Source organism: Sapajus apella, unplaced genomic scaffold (genome assembly GCF_009761245.1).
Source record: "Sapajus apella isolate SASKATOON/1434 unplaced genomic scaffold, GSC_monkey_1.0 scaffold30, whole genome shotgun sequence".
Classification (NCBI taxonomy): Eukaryota; Metazoa; Chordata; class Mammalia; order Primates; family Cebidae; genus Sapajus; species Sapajus apella.
Genome location: NW_022436970.1, coordinates 3,599,861 through 3,618,130, shown reverse-complemented (window position 1 = coordinate 3,618,130; position 18,270 = coordinate 3,599,861). Strand labels below are relative to the sequence as shown.

Below are 18,270 nucleotides of genomic sequence, written 5' to 3'. Positions count from 1 at the left end.
TTTCACTACTGTTATTCAATGCACATAGGGTGCTCAGTATTTGTTCAGTGAATACCGATGCCCAAGACCTTTCTGTACCAAGGACTGGTTTCCTAGTCCACAATGCATTGAACATATATGGGCAGGGTGGGCTGGCGGAGGTGTAGGAACAAAGTGAGGGGTGCGTGCCTGTTCCTCCCCGTAGTCTCAGTGTGTGACCTTGGGGGCGGGGCGGGCGGCTACCTGGAAAGGTGCGCGGATATGAACCAGACAAACTTCACCATATCGTCCCTTCAAGAAATGCACTTGCCAGGCTGACCTTCACTTTTCCTAAGGCTCTTCTGTGAGTCTCACCTGTCAAACTTTGCTACACAGAGAGGCTGCAGAGAAACTGAATGACACGAGCATCTAATATAAAATAATTCCTTTTTCTATTCTAAAGATAAAGCAAAACAAAACAGGACCTGCACACTTGTGCTGTGACGAGGCAGGCAAACTGGAGAACTGAGGCAAAAGCATCCTTATATCTAAATAGTAGGGATGGAAACGTCAAAAAAGTTCTTTGCTGAGTCATGGCTGAGGCTCTTGCCTTGGCTAATTAGGCAGAGGCAACCAGGGCACCCCTACAGCGCAACGAGGAGTCCAGCAGGTTTTGCGATGGTTATGGGGAGCGGGCTTCCAGCGAAGCCCCGGGCCCTTTCTCCTGCAGGTAGCGGCGCCCAGCCCGGGCGGGCTCTCCGCGAGGGGCGTGTCTCTGTCTGGCCTCGCCCCCGAGGCCCCGCCCCGGCCCGGCTCAGCCTGGCCTCGCCCCCGAGGCCCCGCCCCGGCCCGGCTCAGCCTGGCCTCGCCCCCGTGGCCCCGCCCCGGCCAGGCAGCGAATGAGCGGGCGCGCCGGGAGGGCGCCGGTAGCCGCGCGGGGTCAGGGGGCTGGGGATGCGTGTGGGGAGCGCAGCCCAGCTCGGCTGTTGCTGGGCGGTCACCTGGGCTTGCCGCCGCGGGAGGAGCAGGGGCTGTCCCGGGAGCTGTCCCGGGAATGCTTTCACTCGGACCAAACATGGCTGCGGCCCTGCGCGCTGCAGGCGCCCTGCTCCGCGATCCGCGTAAGTGGGTCTGTTGCGGCGGCCGCCAGGGCCGGGGTTCCTGCGATGGCGTGGGCAGAGGGAGCAGCTGGCGCCGGGGCGCTCGCGCCCGGGGCATTCCGGGAGCGGCCGTGGGGAGCTGCGAGCAACCGGGAGAGGGGCGTCCCGGAGAAGGGAGGCGACGGGCTCTGCCCTGGGAGGGGTGAGGGCAACACTCCCGGCTCGGGAGGTCTTGGGAAGGGCGCCCGGATCCAGGAGGCTCAGGTTCAAGTCCCATCGGTCGGCTGGGTGGCTGGGAGCGGTGGCTGGAATTTCCCAGAGCCTTGGTTATTGTCATCTGTAATAACCAGATTGTGGTGAGGATTACGCAAGGGAAGGTATGTTATGGGACTGCCATAGAGGACAGTAAGGAAGGCATCGTCAACCTCACCACCATTGACATCTGCAGCGCAGTTCCCTCCCTGCTGAGGAAAGCCCATGGCCCTTGGTCCCTCGGTACCCACTTCTCCTTGGCAGCAAGACCCACCGTGGAGCAGCTTGGGGGTAGTGTTTTCTAGAGATAGTTGGAGAATATGTAAGACCCAGGAACAACCTCCCACGTTTTTGATGCAAACCGTGAATAGGTTGTGACCACAGGATGCGCTAGTGGGACTGTGGGTCTCACACACCTGGTTGGGACAGCATTTCTAACTGTGACACCTTGGACAAGGCACCTAACCTCGCCTAAACTTGGCAAATGTACTTTGAAATCATATCTATCTATCTATATCTATATCTATATCTATATCTATATTTAAAGGCTTGCCTTGAACATGAGCATCGCTTGGCACACAGTAGGTACACAGGAATCCTCAAAATGTCTAGCCATTCAGGTAGAAGGCTGCCACAAATAAGATGCTTATTTAATGCATCTGAACGGTGACTGGACACAGACCTGACATATTTCTCTAAGAAGTTCATCAGCCTGACAGCTACTTGGAGTGGAGAGAATCCCCTCTGAACCTCCATATCTCGTTAGAGGTGCCTTTGTTAGGAAAATAATAAGGATCCAGTGTACAACGAGGCTAGCTCACTAAGGGTACTGGGGGACAAAGGGCATTGTCTTTTAAGAAGAGGCAAGACAGTGCAAATTGTGGGACTGAAAGAAGTATTGAACTGATCTTTTCTTTTATCGACCTTTCCTGTGGCAAATAAAGTTTGACAGGTCCTAGATTTTAGGTCATGGAACAATATGTGAAGCTTTAAATTATTTGTAGTCTGGGTTAAAAGTTGAAAGATTCAGAAACTCTAGCAGAAGTAGATTTGGAGTCCCTTTGTGTTACAGGCTTTGAGTTGAAGGTGTAGTTATAATACGTTCATCATTTTGGTTGATAGGAAAGGATTGACATCTGTGTGAGAAAACATTGAGGAGTATTTCTGAAAATGAGTTCAGAAAGTAAAAGTGGAAAAGCAAAGTTTTGTACTTTATGTATTTAGCATATAACAGAGTTAATAAGAAGCTTCCTGGGGTAAGCCATATATTATCTGTCTGTCTGTTTAGCTATCTATATGAATTATTTTTTTTTCTTGGTGCCTTTTTCTTTCCAAACTTTAAATGTTTTTTGTTTGTTTGTTTGTTTGTTTGTTTTTTATGGAGTGTTGCTCTGTTGCCCAGGCTGGGGTACAGTGGTGCCATCATAGTTTACTGCAGCCTTGAACCCCTGGGATCAAGTGATCCTCTCGCCTCAGCCTCCCTAGTAGCTGGGATTACAAGCATGAGCCAGTGTGCCTGGCCCTCTAAACTGTTTTTTACACTGAGCATATGTTGTCTTTTGTAATTAGCAAAAGAATTCTAGGATAATAGAAGAGTTTTAGTGTTTACATAAAAGACAGAGTATTTTGGCTCCATTTCAGCAACTACCCAATGTTTATTAGTAGTTACAATATAGAACCTTATTTCTGTTGTTAATTTTGAAAATGGTACATATTTTATAAGTACTTTTGAAGTAATCCTCATCTCTTATGTGATAGAAAAGAGCCATTATAGATTTAAGTACTTGTGTACCTCGCCTTGTACCCTCTTCTGTCTCACCCCCAAGCATCCAAAATATTAATTTGGTTTTATAGAACCAATTGATACTTATGAACTTTTTTTTTCTTTTTTCTTTTTAATGGAGTCTCGCTCTGTTGCTTAGGCTGGAGTGCAAGTGGTGTGATCTTGGCCCACTGCAACTTCCACCTCCCAGGTTCAAGGGATTCTTCTGCCTCAGCCTCCCAAGTAGCTGGGACTACAGGCATGTACCACCATGCCTGGCTAATTTTTGTATTTTTAGTAGAGATGGGCTTTTACCATATTGGCCAGGCTAGTCTTGAACTCCTGACCTTGTGATCTGCCTGCCTCATGAACCACCATATTTGGCCCAACTTTTTTTTTTCTTTTTTCTCTTTTTCTTTATTTCTTTTTGCAACAACATGAAGTCATAACTTATGAACTTCTTGAAGTCATAGGTATACTTTTGAATGATCACCTATTGGGTTTGTCCAGGAGTTATGAAGTTTGTTTGTTTGTTGAGAGAAGTTTTTTTTTTTTTTTTTTTTGAGACCAAGTCTCACTACGTTGTCTAGGCTGGTCTCGAACTCCTGAGCTCAAGTGAGCCTCCAGCCTCAGCCTTCCAAGTAGCTGGGACTACAGGTGTCCCCCACCGCAGGAGTTAGGAAATTTTGTTTTCTTATGTCATCTTGTGTTTTGCTGCTTATCTCTGTTTGATAATTTTATTGTTTGTAGGCCTTTTTTCTTTTTAATTAAAAAAAAACAGAGATAGGGTCTCGCCATGTGGCCCAAGCTATTCTTGAACTCCTGGGCTCAAGCAGTCCTCCCGCCTCGGCCTCCCAAAGTGCTGGGATTACAGGTGTGAACCTCCATGCCCAGCCTGTTTGTAGGCCTTCTAAAGGTAGACCAGTTATCCATGTAAGGAGGAGGGACAGAATTACTTGGTCTTAGTTCATAAGTGGGCAAGTCTATACTATTGGATATTCTTCACTTCTTTGCTTAACCACATGCAGTGTGGCAGGCATTGTTCTTAGGGCTGGGCATATTCCCTCCACCCCCCTTATCTTTACAGCAGTGCTGCAGAAGTAGCCTTATCACTATTTTACAGATGAGAAAAGTGAGACTTACAGCATCTCAGTGAGTTGCCCAGGCCCAGCCAACAGCCTCCTGGTCCCATGTGGGATTTCTGCTCAGATCTCTCTGGTTTTCAAACACATGCTCTCTACACCACACAGTGCTGCCTGTGCCATCAGATTCTCTTTAGCTGTGAGCTGAGTCTTTTCCAGAGTCTCATTGGCCCTTTGAATGTTTATTTTAAACTCCTTTAACCTGGACACATGCTAATCATTTGGTAGGAGACACTCTTCATTTCTCTAAGACCTTCAGATCATTATGGGAGAGGAGTGTTTGAGATGACTCCTTGAAGGGTGAGTGTATTAAGTCCTGAGTGGAAAGGGTCCCTTGGTAGCAACATCATTCTCCTCTCTGAGAATCTGGTGAACCCTGAAGAAAATAGTTTTGTAAGTAGGACATGGTAATAGTTAAGCAGCTTGAAAAGTTACCAGCTCCCAAATTTTACTAGGAAATCCACATCTGCTAGCTGGAAAATCTAGTCCCTCCACATCACTTTCTTTCTTTCTTTCTTTTTTTTTTTTTTTTTTTTACCCCTTTAAATTATATGTAGAAACGGAAGTCTTGCTATTTTACCCCGGCTGTTCCCAAATGGCTGGGCTAAAATGATCCTCCCATCTCAGCCTCCCAAAGTGCTGGGATTACAGGTGTGAGCCCCCACATCTAGCACCCCCTCCTTTTTTTAGGTTCAGTGGAGGAAATGTTATCTTATTACAGATTGAGTACCCCTTATTCTGAATGCTTGGGACCAAGGGTGTTTTGGGTTTCAGATTTTTTTTTAGCTTTTAGAATATACTTACAGATTGAGCATTCCAAATCTGAAAATCTAAGATTCAGAATGCACTGACGAGCATTTCCTTTGAGTGTCATGTCCGTGCTCAAAAGGTTTCAGGTTTTGGAGCATTTTGGATTTTAGATTTTCACATTTGGGATGCTAAACTTGCACCAGCAGTAAAACTGTGGAATGCCAAGGTTTTATTCTCATGCCCCATGGAATCATCTGATACAATCTTATTCATATAAGGAATTAGGGACGTTGCAGCATGATTAGGAACCTGGTTAAATCCCATCATGAAGTTCAGAATTAGTCTTATGTAAGAGATGTGAGTTGGTTTGAGACTCAGAATTGAACTTCTTTTTTTTTTGGGGGGGGGATGCGTTCTGTTGCCCAGGCTGGAGTGCAGTGGTGTAATCTTGGCTCACTGCAATCTCCACCTCCCAGACTCAAATGATTCTCCTCCCTCAGCCTCCTGAGAAGCTGGGATTATAGGCACTCGCCACCACACCCAGCTAATTTTTGTATTTTTAGTAGAGACAGGGTTTTACCATGTTGGCCAGGCTGGTCTTGAACACCTGACTTCAGATAATCCACCTCCCTCAGCCTTCCAAAGTGCTGGGATTACAGGCATGAGCCATGGTGCCTAGCCTTCTTTATTTCTTTTCTTTTTTTTTAAATATCAACTCAAACCAGATGTAATTGAACTTCTTTATGGAAATCCAGTTGGAAATTTAAGTTCTTTATGGAAGTGGAATATTTGCACTTCCACTTTGAGTTGGTAAAGATGATTCAGCGTAAGCTCACATAATTGGCTCTGCTGGGAATGTGCACAATCTGGATGGTTGGAAATCTAATGGCCTGGAGATACTCTCTTACATTTTATAGGTGTGCTAGGTGATAAAAATTAGAGCAGGTATAGTTCCCGTCCTCTAGAAACTGACAATTGAAACTAATGCCAGCACTAATCACGTGGTGGGCGCTGCAGAGCGCTATACTCCTCTGCTCTACTCCTCACAAGAATCCCTGTGGCAAGGTGTCATTTGACAGCTGGGGAAACTCAGGCTCAGGAAGACCTGGCCCCAGATCACATTGCTAGTAAGTGGTAACAGACTGAGGCTCTGAATCCACAGAGCTGGATTCAGAGTCAGAGCTGCTTGACCACAGCCTGAATTCCTCCTCAGGGTACCTTTACCTCTTAGGAGGAGGAGGGCAGAAGGAGACTAATCGCAAGCTGGTTTCTAACTGGCTGGTTTGAGAATGGGAGAGAGGTCGTGTGCATAGCACCAGGTGCCATAGTAACCACTTTCTTCTGTGGCCATCTTCACTACATCCTATATGGCTTCAGTTTCATTTCGCTGGATGCTTAAGGACCAGTACTCTTCATATGCCAGCTGAGTATGGCACATGAACTCCTCAATTCAGGTGGGTTCTTCAGGTCCACTGTCACCTCCTGTGGGGCCCAGGACAAGGGTATACTTGAAGGCACATATATGGTATGTGGGATACAGCAAGCTAACAACCTGGGAAATAGGTTCTGTCCTCCTATGTTGACAAATAGACCTTCATCACTACCTGGAAGGGTGAGATCTTGAACTCTCTGAGCTCCTGCAGAAATGTAGAGGCCTTGGGAGAGCTGCCTCTGACTCACACACTTTTCTGCTTCTCCTCCTACCACCGGCTCTTTCTGGCCTGGCGAGGAGTCTGGCGCACAGCCTGGATGGATTCTCTGGTTTGCATGCCCACCCAGTTCCAGTCTTGCCCCCGCAAACAGCTATCCCTTGGCCACCATTCAGGTCAAGACTTGCTACACTAATGGCACAACCTCCCTCAGGAGGATGGATCCAGAAAACAGGCCTGCACAGACCCTGGGAGTGGGTGCGGAGCTTGGGGGACAGGGAGTCCTGGGGTGCTGAGAGCCTGGTCTGGCTCGTGGGATGTGGACTCCCAGGGTGGGGGCATGTCTCCTTGGTAGTAGAGGCTGCATACACCAAGGGGTGGGGTGCAGAGGGAGGAGGGCCAGAACCAGCCCTGGGAAGCAGAGGCCTCTTGTCAAGGTCCAAGGGCAGTACTGGGCTCTCAGCACCATTGCTCACCGAAGGAGGCTTGGGGGCAGAAAGAGAAATGCAACTAGTTGAAAACTGGCCTACTTGCCACTCCCTAAATTGGCAGCTTTTCACCTTTTCTGCAGTCCCTTCTCCTTCCACTGGAGCAACACGCTACCGTCAGTCATGTTGGTCACGTGCAAGGCTTCTTATGAGGGATCATATCAAAATCTGCAGCCACGGTGGGGAGAGGAGGTGTGTGTAGCTTCTAAAATGCTTCCCTGCAGGCTCTCATCAGCCATCCCAGGGGAGCGATCCTCCACCCCATCCCCTTGGAGAGGCTTTAAGTGCCTTTACCTGCCTGCAGAGAAATGCTAGGAAAATCATTTCTGCTATCACATCTCTTTAAATTTTAAAGCCAGGAATTATGCTCTCAGGACCTCTTCAGAAGAAATTACTTTCCAGCTAGATTTCATGCGAGCACTTTAATTTTGTCACAGTGGTGTCCGGCAGCTGGAGGGCCTGTCAGCCATGGAGGTGGAAGTCGGGTGCAGCTGCAGCAGAAACAGCCCAGCATGCCCTGGGTGCAAAGCCTCAAGTTCAGCCAGAGAAGAGGTATGAGTCTAACATCAGGTACAAATAAGGATTTCTCTTTCTTGATGCAGACCTCTGTACATATAAGCTGCCTCAGAGGAAGGGTGCTGGGAAAAGCCAATATGGAAGGAGGCATGCACTGTTGTCTTGGCTTCCTTTCAACAGCTGTGAAACAACAGGTTTTACACCCTCCTTCCCCACTTGATCCTTCCCCACAACAGGGCTATTGTTAAAAGACACAGAGCTGAGTCCAAACAGTCTGCAAATCGTGTTAAGAATTCGGTTCTGGAATATGTCACATAACACAAATGATATATGCTGGAAATGTATTTTTGAATCTAACGTAATTATGCCTATAAAATGTATGTTCTGTACAGGATAATGAATAACTGATCAACCAAGAATTTCTATAGGAAACTAGAGTATTGTTTTTCATTCGTTAACACAGTGAATGTAATTATAAAGGATGTAATAAGATTTATTGTTTATTAAAGAAGTGAAATACACGTTTCATACCTCAGCTCTTCTGTTGCTGGTGGCTGGCAGCAGGAATGGCGTTGTTGCAAGTGTCCTGTTTAGTAACAGAAGTCACAACTGCTCCCAAGTCCTCCTCTGTACAGAAGCAACAGAGGACTCTGTAAAGTTATCGAGATGAGTAAATAGAAACAGCACACTTGAACATCAGGCAGGGAGAAAGAAAGCTGCTATGACCTATTTAACTCCATGACCTTTCTGCTAGATCACACATTGTTTGATGAAAATTGTACAAGTATGAAAATAAATAAATATATATGTGTGTGTGTATATATATATATATATTTATTTTTGAGACAGAGCCTCAGTCTGTCACCCAGGCTGGACTGTGGTGGCAGGATCTTGGCTCACTGCAACCTCCACTTCCCATGTTCAAGTGATTCTGATGTCTCAGCCTCCCAAATAGCTGGGAATACAGGCATATGCCACCACACCTGGCTAATTTTTGTATTTTTAATAGAGATGGGGTTTCACTATGTTGGCCAGGCTGGTCTCGAACTCCTGACCTCAAGTGATTCGCCCGCCTTGGCCTTGGCCTTCCAAAGTGCTGGGATTATAGGCATGAGCCACCACACCTGGCCATTTTTTTTTTTTTTTTTTTTTGAGAGGTTGTCTTGCTCTTTCTCTCAGGCTGGAGTGCAGTGGCACGATCTTGGCTCACCGCAACCTACACCTACCAGGTTCAAGTGATTCTCCTGACTCAGCCTCTCAAGTAACTGAGATTACAGGTGCATGCCACCACGCTTGGCTAATTTTATAATTTTAGTAGAGACGGGGTTTCACCATGTTGGCCAGACTGGTCCCGAACTCCTGATCTCAATTGATCCACCCACCTTGGCCTCCCAAAGTGCTGGGATTACAGACATGAGCCACTGTTTTTATTTTGAGAAGGAGTGTTGCACTGTCATCCAGGCTGCAGTGCAATGGTGTGATCATGGCTCACTGCATCCTTGAACTTCTGGGCTTAAGCCATCTTCCTGTCTCAGCCTCCCAAGTACCTAGGACTACAGATGCACACCACCACACCCAGCTAATTAAAAACATTTTTTTTTTTCTTGTAAAGATGGCATCTTATTTTGCTGCCTAGGCTGGTTTTGAACTCGGCTTCCAGTAGTTCTCTGCCTTGGCCTCCCAAAGTTCTGGTATTACAGGTGTGAGCCACCATGCCTGGCCAAAACCAAAATTTTCTTATTTTGTGTTTGTTATTTTTGCTGTATGATAATGGGTATGATGATTGAGTGCTGTGTAAACTGAGGTTAGTTGGGGATGGGCCTTAGATAACCTCTTCATCTGGCAGCATGCCCAGCAGGGCCTCATTCCTTCCCTCCTTGCCCCTCACAGCCCCTCTCCCCACCTCAGCCTTACGCACTGAGGGTTGGGATTTGATATAAACTGAAGAAGTGATTCAATGTGGAACCCTGGAAGAAAAGTTATTTCATTTGTGTGTTATTTTAGTGGCAATAGTCATTACTATAAGTCGCCTTAGTAGTATTAAAATTAAATGAAAGTCTTCAAATTCTACTAAGTAACTTTAGAGCATATTTATATAAAAGAAACGAGTTCATTTTAGAGAATAGGCAAAAATAAAAAATAAACATTACGAATAATCTTACCACCCAATATTTTGTCTCTCACTTTCTCTTCTTAAAAAATAAAATAGAGACGAGGTCTCACTGTGTTGCTCAGGCTTGTCTTGAACTCCTGGGCTCAAACAACCCTCCTGCCTCAACCTCCCAGAGTGCTTGGGATTACAGGTGTGAGCCACCAGCCAGGCCAATTTTGTCTGTATGACTATTAATATTCACTCAGTATGTGTTTAGCAAGGTGTGATAGTACTGTACATCATATATTTATAACACACTCTTTATTTACTTTATCATCATATAAGTATAAATATATGTCTATATTAGTAACTGAAGAATATTTTATTAAATCATAAACTACCCTGTCCCACATTATGGGACATGTAGGTGATTTCTAGTTTTTTTTTTTTTTTAACTCCGTCACCCAGGCTGGAGTGCAGCAGCGCTGTCTCAGCTCACTGCAACCTCAGCCTCCTGAGTAGCTGGGATTACAGGTACCTGCCACCATGCCTGGCTAATTTTTTCTGTTTTTAGTAGAGACAGGTTCACTGTTAGCCAGGTGGTCTGGATCTTCTGACCTCGTGCTCCACCTGCCTCAGCCTCCTAAAGTGTTGGGATTACAGGCGTGAGCCACTGCACTCAGCCCTGATTTCTAGCTTTTTAATATTAGAAATGGTGAAGCAATGAGTGTCTTTGTGGATCATTCTGATGGAAGACATTATGAAGGCACTGTGCTGCTTAATCCTTGGACTGGACTAGACTATAATACTAGACTCAACACTACACTAGGTTAGGGGTGGACAGATTTGTTCTGTAAAAGGTTAGGTAGTAAATTTTTCAGGCTTTGTAGGCCAAACCCTCTTTTTTGCTGCTATTCAACTCTGCTGTTGTCATGTGCGAGCAGCCATAGATATTATGTAAACAATGAGGGGAACTGTGTTCCAGTAAAACTTTATTTACAAAAACAGGCAGTAGGGTTGTATGTGTGTACACAGATTTAGTGCATGGGCTATAGTTTGCCAAATTTTTTTCTGGAGGCATTGTAGACCCACAGGCCAAGCACGTCTTACAGGTTTGATGAAGAGCTGGGATCTTATTACTTTTTCTTGAGGCTGATCATATATAGAATAGAATTATCGTTTATTGACAAGCTTAAGTTTCTGTTATGTGCATTTACTATTTCAAGGAAAATCCTTGTGTTTTGAGAGTCCCAGGATATAAAAATGGCAAAATGTTGAAACCTTCCCAAGTGAGAAGTTCTAAATATGTTTTACTATATACACTTTTATGTTCAAACAAACGGAACAAGAATATTCAGACCTTGGTCTCAGGTGTGTTCTGTCTGGAGGGAAAGGAGACGGAGACCCTTGACTAAAGCTTTCACTTCACATTCTGGAATAGAGGGGTGCCAGACTAGGGCTTCCTAATGCGCCGTTCATCATGCACAACACAGTTTTGAATTAAGTGCATGTTGTATTTAGGTATTTTCAAGTCATGTGCATCTCTTTCATGTGTGAGATCAACATGGGTTTGCAAAACCATGAGCAGGGCAGAGCAGCATCCCCTTTAAAGCCACTCTTGTTCTGAGCTCAGGTGTTATAGATGAAAAACAGCTCTAAATCCCGTTTGCACATTGATACCCTCTGTGGCTTAGGTAAGTCTTTTAGCCTGAGGTTTTTTTTTTTTTTAACCAGTAATCTGTTAACTGGCAGCAATCCATGGGAAAATGCACTTAATTTATTGTGAGTCACAGATTTTGAGGGGGAAAGATAGGATCCCAGGAGAAGACTGGTGGTCTAAATAGAAAGATTAAAGGAATATTCGCTTCACAAAAGAATGCATCTGGAATTTTCAAATATCCAGGAAAGAAACCTCAACACCCCTGTTAATGCAGTCGTAGGAGTCCAGCATGGAAGAGTGATAGAACAACATCTTCAGTGCAGTCGCTTGGTTTTGTAAAAAGGGGATTAAGCCCTCTTCCTCTAAGACAGTGATTCTCAATAGGGGTAAGGGGGCATTTTTGCCTCCTGGGACAAATTTGGCAATGTCTGGAGAGATTTTTGGTTGTCACACTGGGGTGGGATGTGTGCTGTTGTCGTTTGTAGGTAGAGGCCAGGTATGCTGTTAAGCCTCCCGCATTACACGGGAACAAAGGACTCTCCAGCCCCAAACGTCAGTAGTGCTGAGGTTGAGAAACCCTGGTCTAAGGCAATGATGTGAAAAGGGACCTTAGTTAATCTTTATAATGGGTTCTGAGTGAGAAAATCCCTGCCCTCATTGTAATGCAACATTTTCCCTTCCCCAGGAATTGATTTGTAGGTTGAGAATTCAGGTTTTTACCTCATTCACTTACAATAGGTTTGATCAAGAAAACAGTTTCCACCTGTTTACATTTGACATGCCTTGCTGCCTTATATTATTGCCAGATGTTAATAATTGTTTAAAATTGCCCATTAAGGTGTCATCATAAGCCCGGGGCAGCGGCCTGATTGGGAACCTGAGCAGGGAGTTTGAGACCAGTCTGGGAAACATGGCAAGACTGTGTCTATAAAAAATTTAAAAAGTAGCCAGGCATGGAGGCATGTGCCTGTGGTCCCAGCTACTCAGGAGGCTGAGGCGGGAGGATCATTTGAGTCAGGGAGGTCGAGGATGCAGTGAGCCTTGTTTGTGCCACTGCACTCCAGCCAGGGCAACAGAGTGAGACCCTGTCTCAAAAAAACACAAAAACAAATGAAAAAGATGCCATCGTAGTAGTATTAGTTTTCAAGCACATTAAGAATGGTCTTCTAGCTGGGCGAAGTGGTTTACGCCTGTAATCCCAGCACTTTGGGAGGCCAAGGTAAGCTAGTTATGAGGTCAGGAGCTCAAAACCAGCCTGGCCAACATGGTAAAACCCTGTCTCTACTAAAAATACAAAAAATTAGCTAGGTGTGATGGTGCACACCGTCATCCCACCTACTTGGGAGACTGAGGCAGGAGAATTGCTTGAACCTGGGAGGCGGAGGTTGCAGTGAGCCGAGATTGTGCCACTGCACTCCAGCCTGGGTAACAGACCAAGACTTCATATCAGAAATAAATAAATAAAAAGGAATGGTCTTCTACACAGGCTCTGTCTCCACAGCGTTGGTTTAGTCACTGCAGTAGTCAGGTGGTCTGGTGTGGGAAATTCAGGGCGTGGACTCCTCAGTATTCACAATAACAGTGTTTAGATAAAATTCAGGCTGGTTATTTTTCAGCTGCTTTATTGAGAGTGAAAAGAGGGTATAACCATATAATGAAATATTATTTAGCAATAAAGAGGAGTGAAGTATACTGATTCATGCTATGACACGTAGCATGAACATTTTATGCTGAGTAAAACCAGACACAATCATGAACATTTTATGCTGAGTAAAACCAGACACAATCATGTGATTCCATTTCTATGAAATGCCCTGAATAGGCAAATCTATAGACCCAGAAAGTAGATCCGTTGTTGCCACCAGTGAGAGGGGAGGGAATGGAGAGCAGCTTTAATGGATACAAAGATTCTCTGTGGCGAAGATGTCCTTGAGTTAGATAGTTGTGATAGTGTTCTGCCCTTCCGGATGTATTAGAAACCTCTGAATTGTTCAGATTATGGTGAATTTTATGGTTTGTGAGTTATGCTCAATTTTTTAAAATGAAAAAAAAAAAAAAAAAAAAGATGAATGAATGGAAGACATGCTCCTTGTTCTTTAGTTTCCCAGTCACTGCCATCCCATGGTTACCTGTTCATGGGGACACACAAGGTCTTCTGGTGGCTCCCGCCAGCGTGCCAGAGGTACCTGGTCCTGTTCCAGCTTTACCTTGCCCTCTGGCGGGGAACTCCCGGCCTGGCTCATTTTGGGCTGTGTAGACTCCAGAGCTTGATCTGGATTTTAGGTTTACATTTTTGCAGAGTACTTTGTTGTTTTAGTTTTCCAGAAGCTGCTTGGCCGAAAACTTTTGTTCTGGAGCTCTGCTTCCTTTTTCTTCTTCCTGCTCATTCAGTGGTTGATTCTTTAGCCTGGGACTAATTAGAATGTTAGCACCAGTTCTTGTAGGAATTTTCTATGCAGTGAATTTACATGCAGGATGGAGAGGTGAAGCTTATCATAACAGGAGCCATGGATGAAAGAATAGAGGGAGGTCCTGGAGAAGATAGCAGAGGAGCAAGCAATAACTTGAGTCAGGCCTGGTGCGGTGGCTCATGCCTGTAATCCCAGCACTTCGGGAGGCCAAGGGGGCTCCTGAGGTCAGGAGTTTAAGACCTGATCTCAGGAGCCTCCTCGGCCTCCCGAAGTGCTGGGCCAACATGGCAAAACCCCATCTCTACTAAAAAAAAAAAAAATACAAAAATTAGCCGAGGTGCCTATAATCCCAGCTACTTGGGAGGCTGAGGCAGAAGAATTGCTTAAACCTGGGAGGCGGAGATTGCAGTGAGCCGAGATCCTACCTCTGCACTCCAGCCTGGGTGACAGAGTGAGACTCCATTTCAAAAATAAAATGTAAAAAATAATTTCAGTCAGTAGTCATTTAATAATTGACTAAAGAGACAGGAGCAGATGCAAGAGTGGGGATGGGCTGGTATTAGACTGTGGGGGTTTAAAATGATGGGGGAGCCCTGCTCTGTGTAGAACTTACCGTGTGCCAGCATGTGCTAAGTGACTGAAGATGTTACCCACTGAATTCTCAAAACAGCATTTTGAGGCAGGTGGTGGATGCTGTGTTTTCCAGATGAGAAAACCTGAAGTTGGGAGAGGTCAGGTAACCTTCGTGTTTATAAAGCATTCACATGTACAGGTGCTTTCGCCTCCGGACAACTTTAGATTTCTACCTCAACTCTCAGTCCCTAAAGATTCGATCTCTGTTCAGGCTGAGACTTTAAAAGGTAAACATTTCCAGCTGAGTGAAGATGATATCATGGATGAAGCCAAAAGACAAAGGTCGGAGTCTAAGCTGGGACCATGGGGAACTGGAGGCCACAGATGTCCCCAAATGGATATCTGTGTGATGGCAATGGAAAGAGCTGTAGTATTTACCTTTGTATGGAACAGGTTAGATAACAGTTTGCTGGCTGAGCCGGGCGTGATGGCTCACACCTATAATCCCAGCACTTTGGTAGGCTGAGGCGGGCAGATCACCTGATATTGGGAGTTAGAGACCAGTCCAACCAACATGGAGAAACCCCATCTCTACTAAAAATACAAAATTAGCTGGGCATGGTGGCCCATGCCTGTAATCCCAGCTACTCGGGAGACTGAGGCAAGAGAATTGCTTAAACCTGGGAGGTGGAGGTTGCGGTGAGCCAGGATCACACCATTGCACTCCAGCCTGGGCAACAAGAGCAAAACCCTGTCTCAAAAAAAAAAAAAAAAAGAGTTTGCTGGCTGAACCAAGATTCCACCCTCAAAGAAAATAATTGTGACAAATTAACCATTGTATGTTATTTTATATAGGAAGCCGAAAACTGGAATATTAATGCTAAACATGGGAGGCCCTGAAACCCTCGGAGATGTTCACGACTTCCTTCTGAGACTCTTCTTGGACCGAGATCTCATGACGCTTCCTATTCAGAAGTGAGATACATACAAACACCGCGACGTTATGATAACCTTGGCACTACATTTTACCTTACATGTGTTTCTCAATTCTGCAATTTCAAAACAGGAAATAGTTTTAAGGTGTATCTGGTAATGGTTAAAGCAGCAGCATTGTTTTCTATTGGATATCAGAAGGATATGATATCAGAAAATTGCAGGGGAGAGAGTAAGTTAGTGAAGATTCTCCTTGAGCTCTTTGCTCCCCAGGGCCCTGGAAATTGCAGTTGTCTTGACATAGCCTAAGTACCTTTAAAGATTTTTAAAGATATATTTGTACTTGGCACTTAATGGCTGATTAACACTCAGGGAAGCAATGATGATTGTTCATTTGTACTATAAATACGGATTGTTGCTGTCCTTTTCCTGTCATCCTTCTTTCCCTTCTTCCCTCTTTTTTCTTTTAAAATAGATTTTTGTAATGAAAAATTAATACATGCAGGTGATAAAAAGTGCAAATAGTATAAAAGTAATTACAATAAAAGGCAAGTGTCCCTTTCACCTTGCACTCCCAGTTACCCACATGGAGGTAAATGCTGTCACATCCAGAAATAGTCCATACAGATCCAAGCGCGCACGCACACACACACACACACACACACACACTCCTCCACTGTTACACAAATGTGAATGTAGTTATACACTATATTTGACACTTTCCTTTTTTTTTTTTAAAAAAATATGCTGTATCTTGTTTCATAACAGATTATATTGATATATAGATCTGGTTCATTTTTTGATTGCTATTTAAAATTGCATCATATGGCTGTAAGTTTGTTTAGTCTGTGCTTCATGATAGGTTGTTTGCAGTGTCACAGTGAACATTCTTGTGCATACATCTTTGCTCTTATATGCAAGTATATCTATAAGATTAATAGGCCTCTTTTTTTTTTTTTAAATTAAGAGGAATGTCTACTTCCTTGGTCTTATATCCTAGTTCTCGTTAGGTGTGGGATCAAAATGTGTTACACTAGTAGCTAGCACACATCCAGGCTCTCTGCATGGGTGTTGTGTGTCCTGAATCTTCAGGGTGTGCTACTGAAACAACTTGTGGAGCACAGCTGGGTTAATTCTCAGAGAGGGTCTAGATTTAGCTCCTTAATCTGCACCAAGGGAGCTGACTATTGTCATTGACCTCAAGCTTCTGTTTTAAAGGCTTAATCTTGTTAGACTCTCTCAAATTTTGCTTACTTTTTAAATTGAGTAGAAAACATTTCTCAGATTGCTAAGGTGGAGTAAAATTCACTTACCTGCATGTTAAATGATTTAGTAAGCTGGCACCATTCATCGCCAAACGCCGCACCCCCAAGATTCAAGAGCAGTACCGCAGGATTGGAGGCGGATCCCCCATCAAGATGTGGACTTCCAAGCAGGGAGAGGGCATGGTGAAGCTGCTGGATGAATTGTCCCCCAACACAGGTATGTTGTTTCTTCATTAACATGTAGCTAGATTAGTTCTTTCAAAGTAGTTGTGACATTCAGAACAGTAGTAGATGCTAAATGCTTCATATGTACTGGCAACTTGATTGGTGATGTTTCTACATAATACATGGTCAATTAATTTAGGTCTCCAGGCATTATCCCTTGACCTTTAGCCTCTGCTATTACGTCTTACATTACAAATAAATAAAGCTAAGGATTTGGGACATTAGGTTCAAAAGGAAGTTTGAGATGTTTATTAAGTTGAGCTAGAATATAAGGCACAAGCAACATACCATGAATAAAAGGTGCATATATCATTACGCTGGAAAGAAATCTTTGGAAAATGGATTGAGGCTGCTGCTGTTGCCTTTTCTTTCTAGTTGGATAGCTAATTAGAACATTGAGAGCGGGATTAGCTAGCTCTCATGGAAGCCACAAGACGCTAAGCAACTTGCAGTGATGCTTTCAGCTCTCAGAATACCACCATTGTAAGGTATTGAAGGTCCTTGTTGGACGTGACACTGAAAGAGGATTGTGCACATCTGAGAACCTCTATACAGAATAACAGTGTGCAGAGTGAACCACTATATGCATGGATGAAGTAAACATGCCATATTAAACACATCAAAGACACACAACTGATTGTAGGACACACTGTTTTTGTATAGTACTAAGACACAAAAGCACTACCAATTGATTTTAAGGCATCATCTATTAGCGACTGGACTGATATAAGAAATGTTAAAACCGAAAAAAATGTACATCTCAGGACACATGAATTACATTTGTTGCAAATATATCTTAGAGCTTTGGGATCAGGATAGGTTTGTGATGCTGGGGACCCTCAAGGAGAAGAGCTTCACTAGGCAGGACCAAAGGGAACCTTTTACTCTTTTCTGACCTCACTGAGCGAGCATCCACTCCAGCTGCTCTCAGAATCCACCGGTGCCCATGGCAGAAAGTAACAAAGGGCCCTGGCCCCTTCGCACATCACCTCACTTGGAAATTTGTTCAATTGTGCTTCTGCACATCCGGCTTGCTTCCTGCTTTCAGCTGGGGCCCAAGGGCATGTGGTTCCTCCGCACATGCCGCAGTGCATCTTTTAAAATGTCAGCCCTCCACTCACACCTGCCTGATAGAGAACAAACACCAGATATTAACGGTTTATCATGATCAAAGGCTTTTTGTGGGCCTGGCTGAGTGGTTCACACCTGTAATCCCAGCACTTTGGGAGGTCAAGGTTGGTGGATTGCTTGAGCCCAGGAGTGTGAGACCAGCCTGAGCAACATGGTGAAACTCTGTCTACACATACAAACAAAACAAAACAAAACAAAACGAAACCCCAAAATTAGTCAGGCATGGTGACACATGCCTGTAGGCCCAGCTATTTGTGAGGCTGAGGTGAGAAGATCGCTTGAGTGAGGGAGGTTGAGGCTGCAGTGAGCCGTGATCACACCACTGCACTCCAGCCTGGGCAACAGAGTGAGACCCTGTCTAAA

At 44.6% G+C, this 18,270-nt stretch overlaps 1 protein-coding gene across 3 annotated transcripts in view; it reads left to right on the top strand.

Annotated features, from left to right (window-relative positions):
- The first annotated feature begins 865 nt into the window (after positions 1-865).
- Positions 866-18,270, top strand: part of FECH (ferrochelatase) — a 40,667-nt gene continuing 23,262 nt past the window's right edge. Inside the window, exons 1-5 of one of the 3 annotated variants that reach the window (XM_032293576.1) lie at positions 922-1,079; positions 6,685-6,789; positions 7,539-7,653; positions 15,209-15,328; positions 16,620-16,768. In XM_032293576.1, the coding sequence (XP_032149467.1) occupies positions 1,013-1,079; positions 6,685-6,789; positions 7,539-7,653; positions 15,209-15,328; positions 16,620-16,768 (556 nt within the window). In that variant the 5' untranslated portion in view covers positions 922-1,012. Of the gene's footprint in view, positions 1,080-5,657; positions 7,294-7,538; positions 7,654-15,208; positions 15,329-16,619; positions 16,769-18,270 lie in introns of those variants that run through there. The other 2 variants (XM_032293577.1, XM_032293578.1) reach the window with 2 other exon arrangements.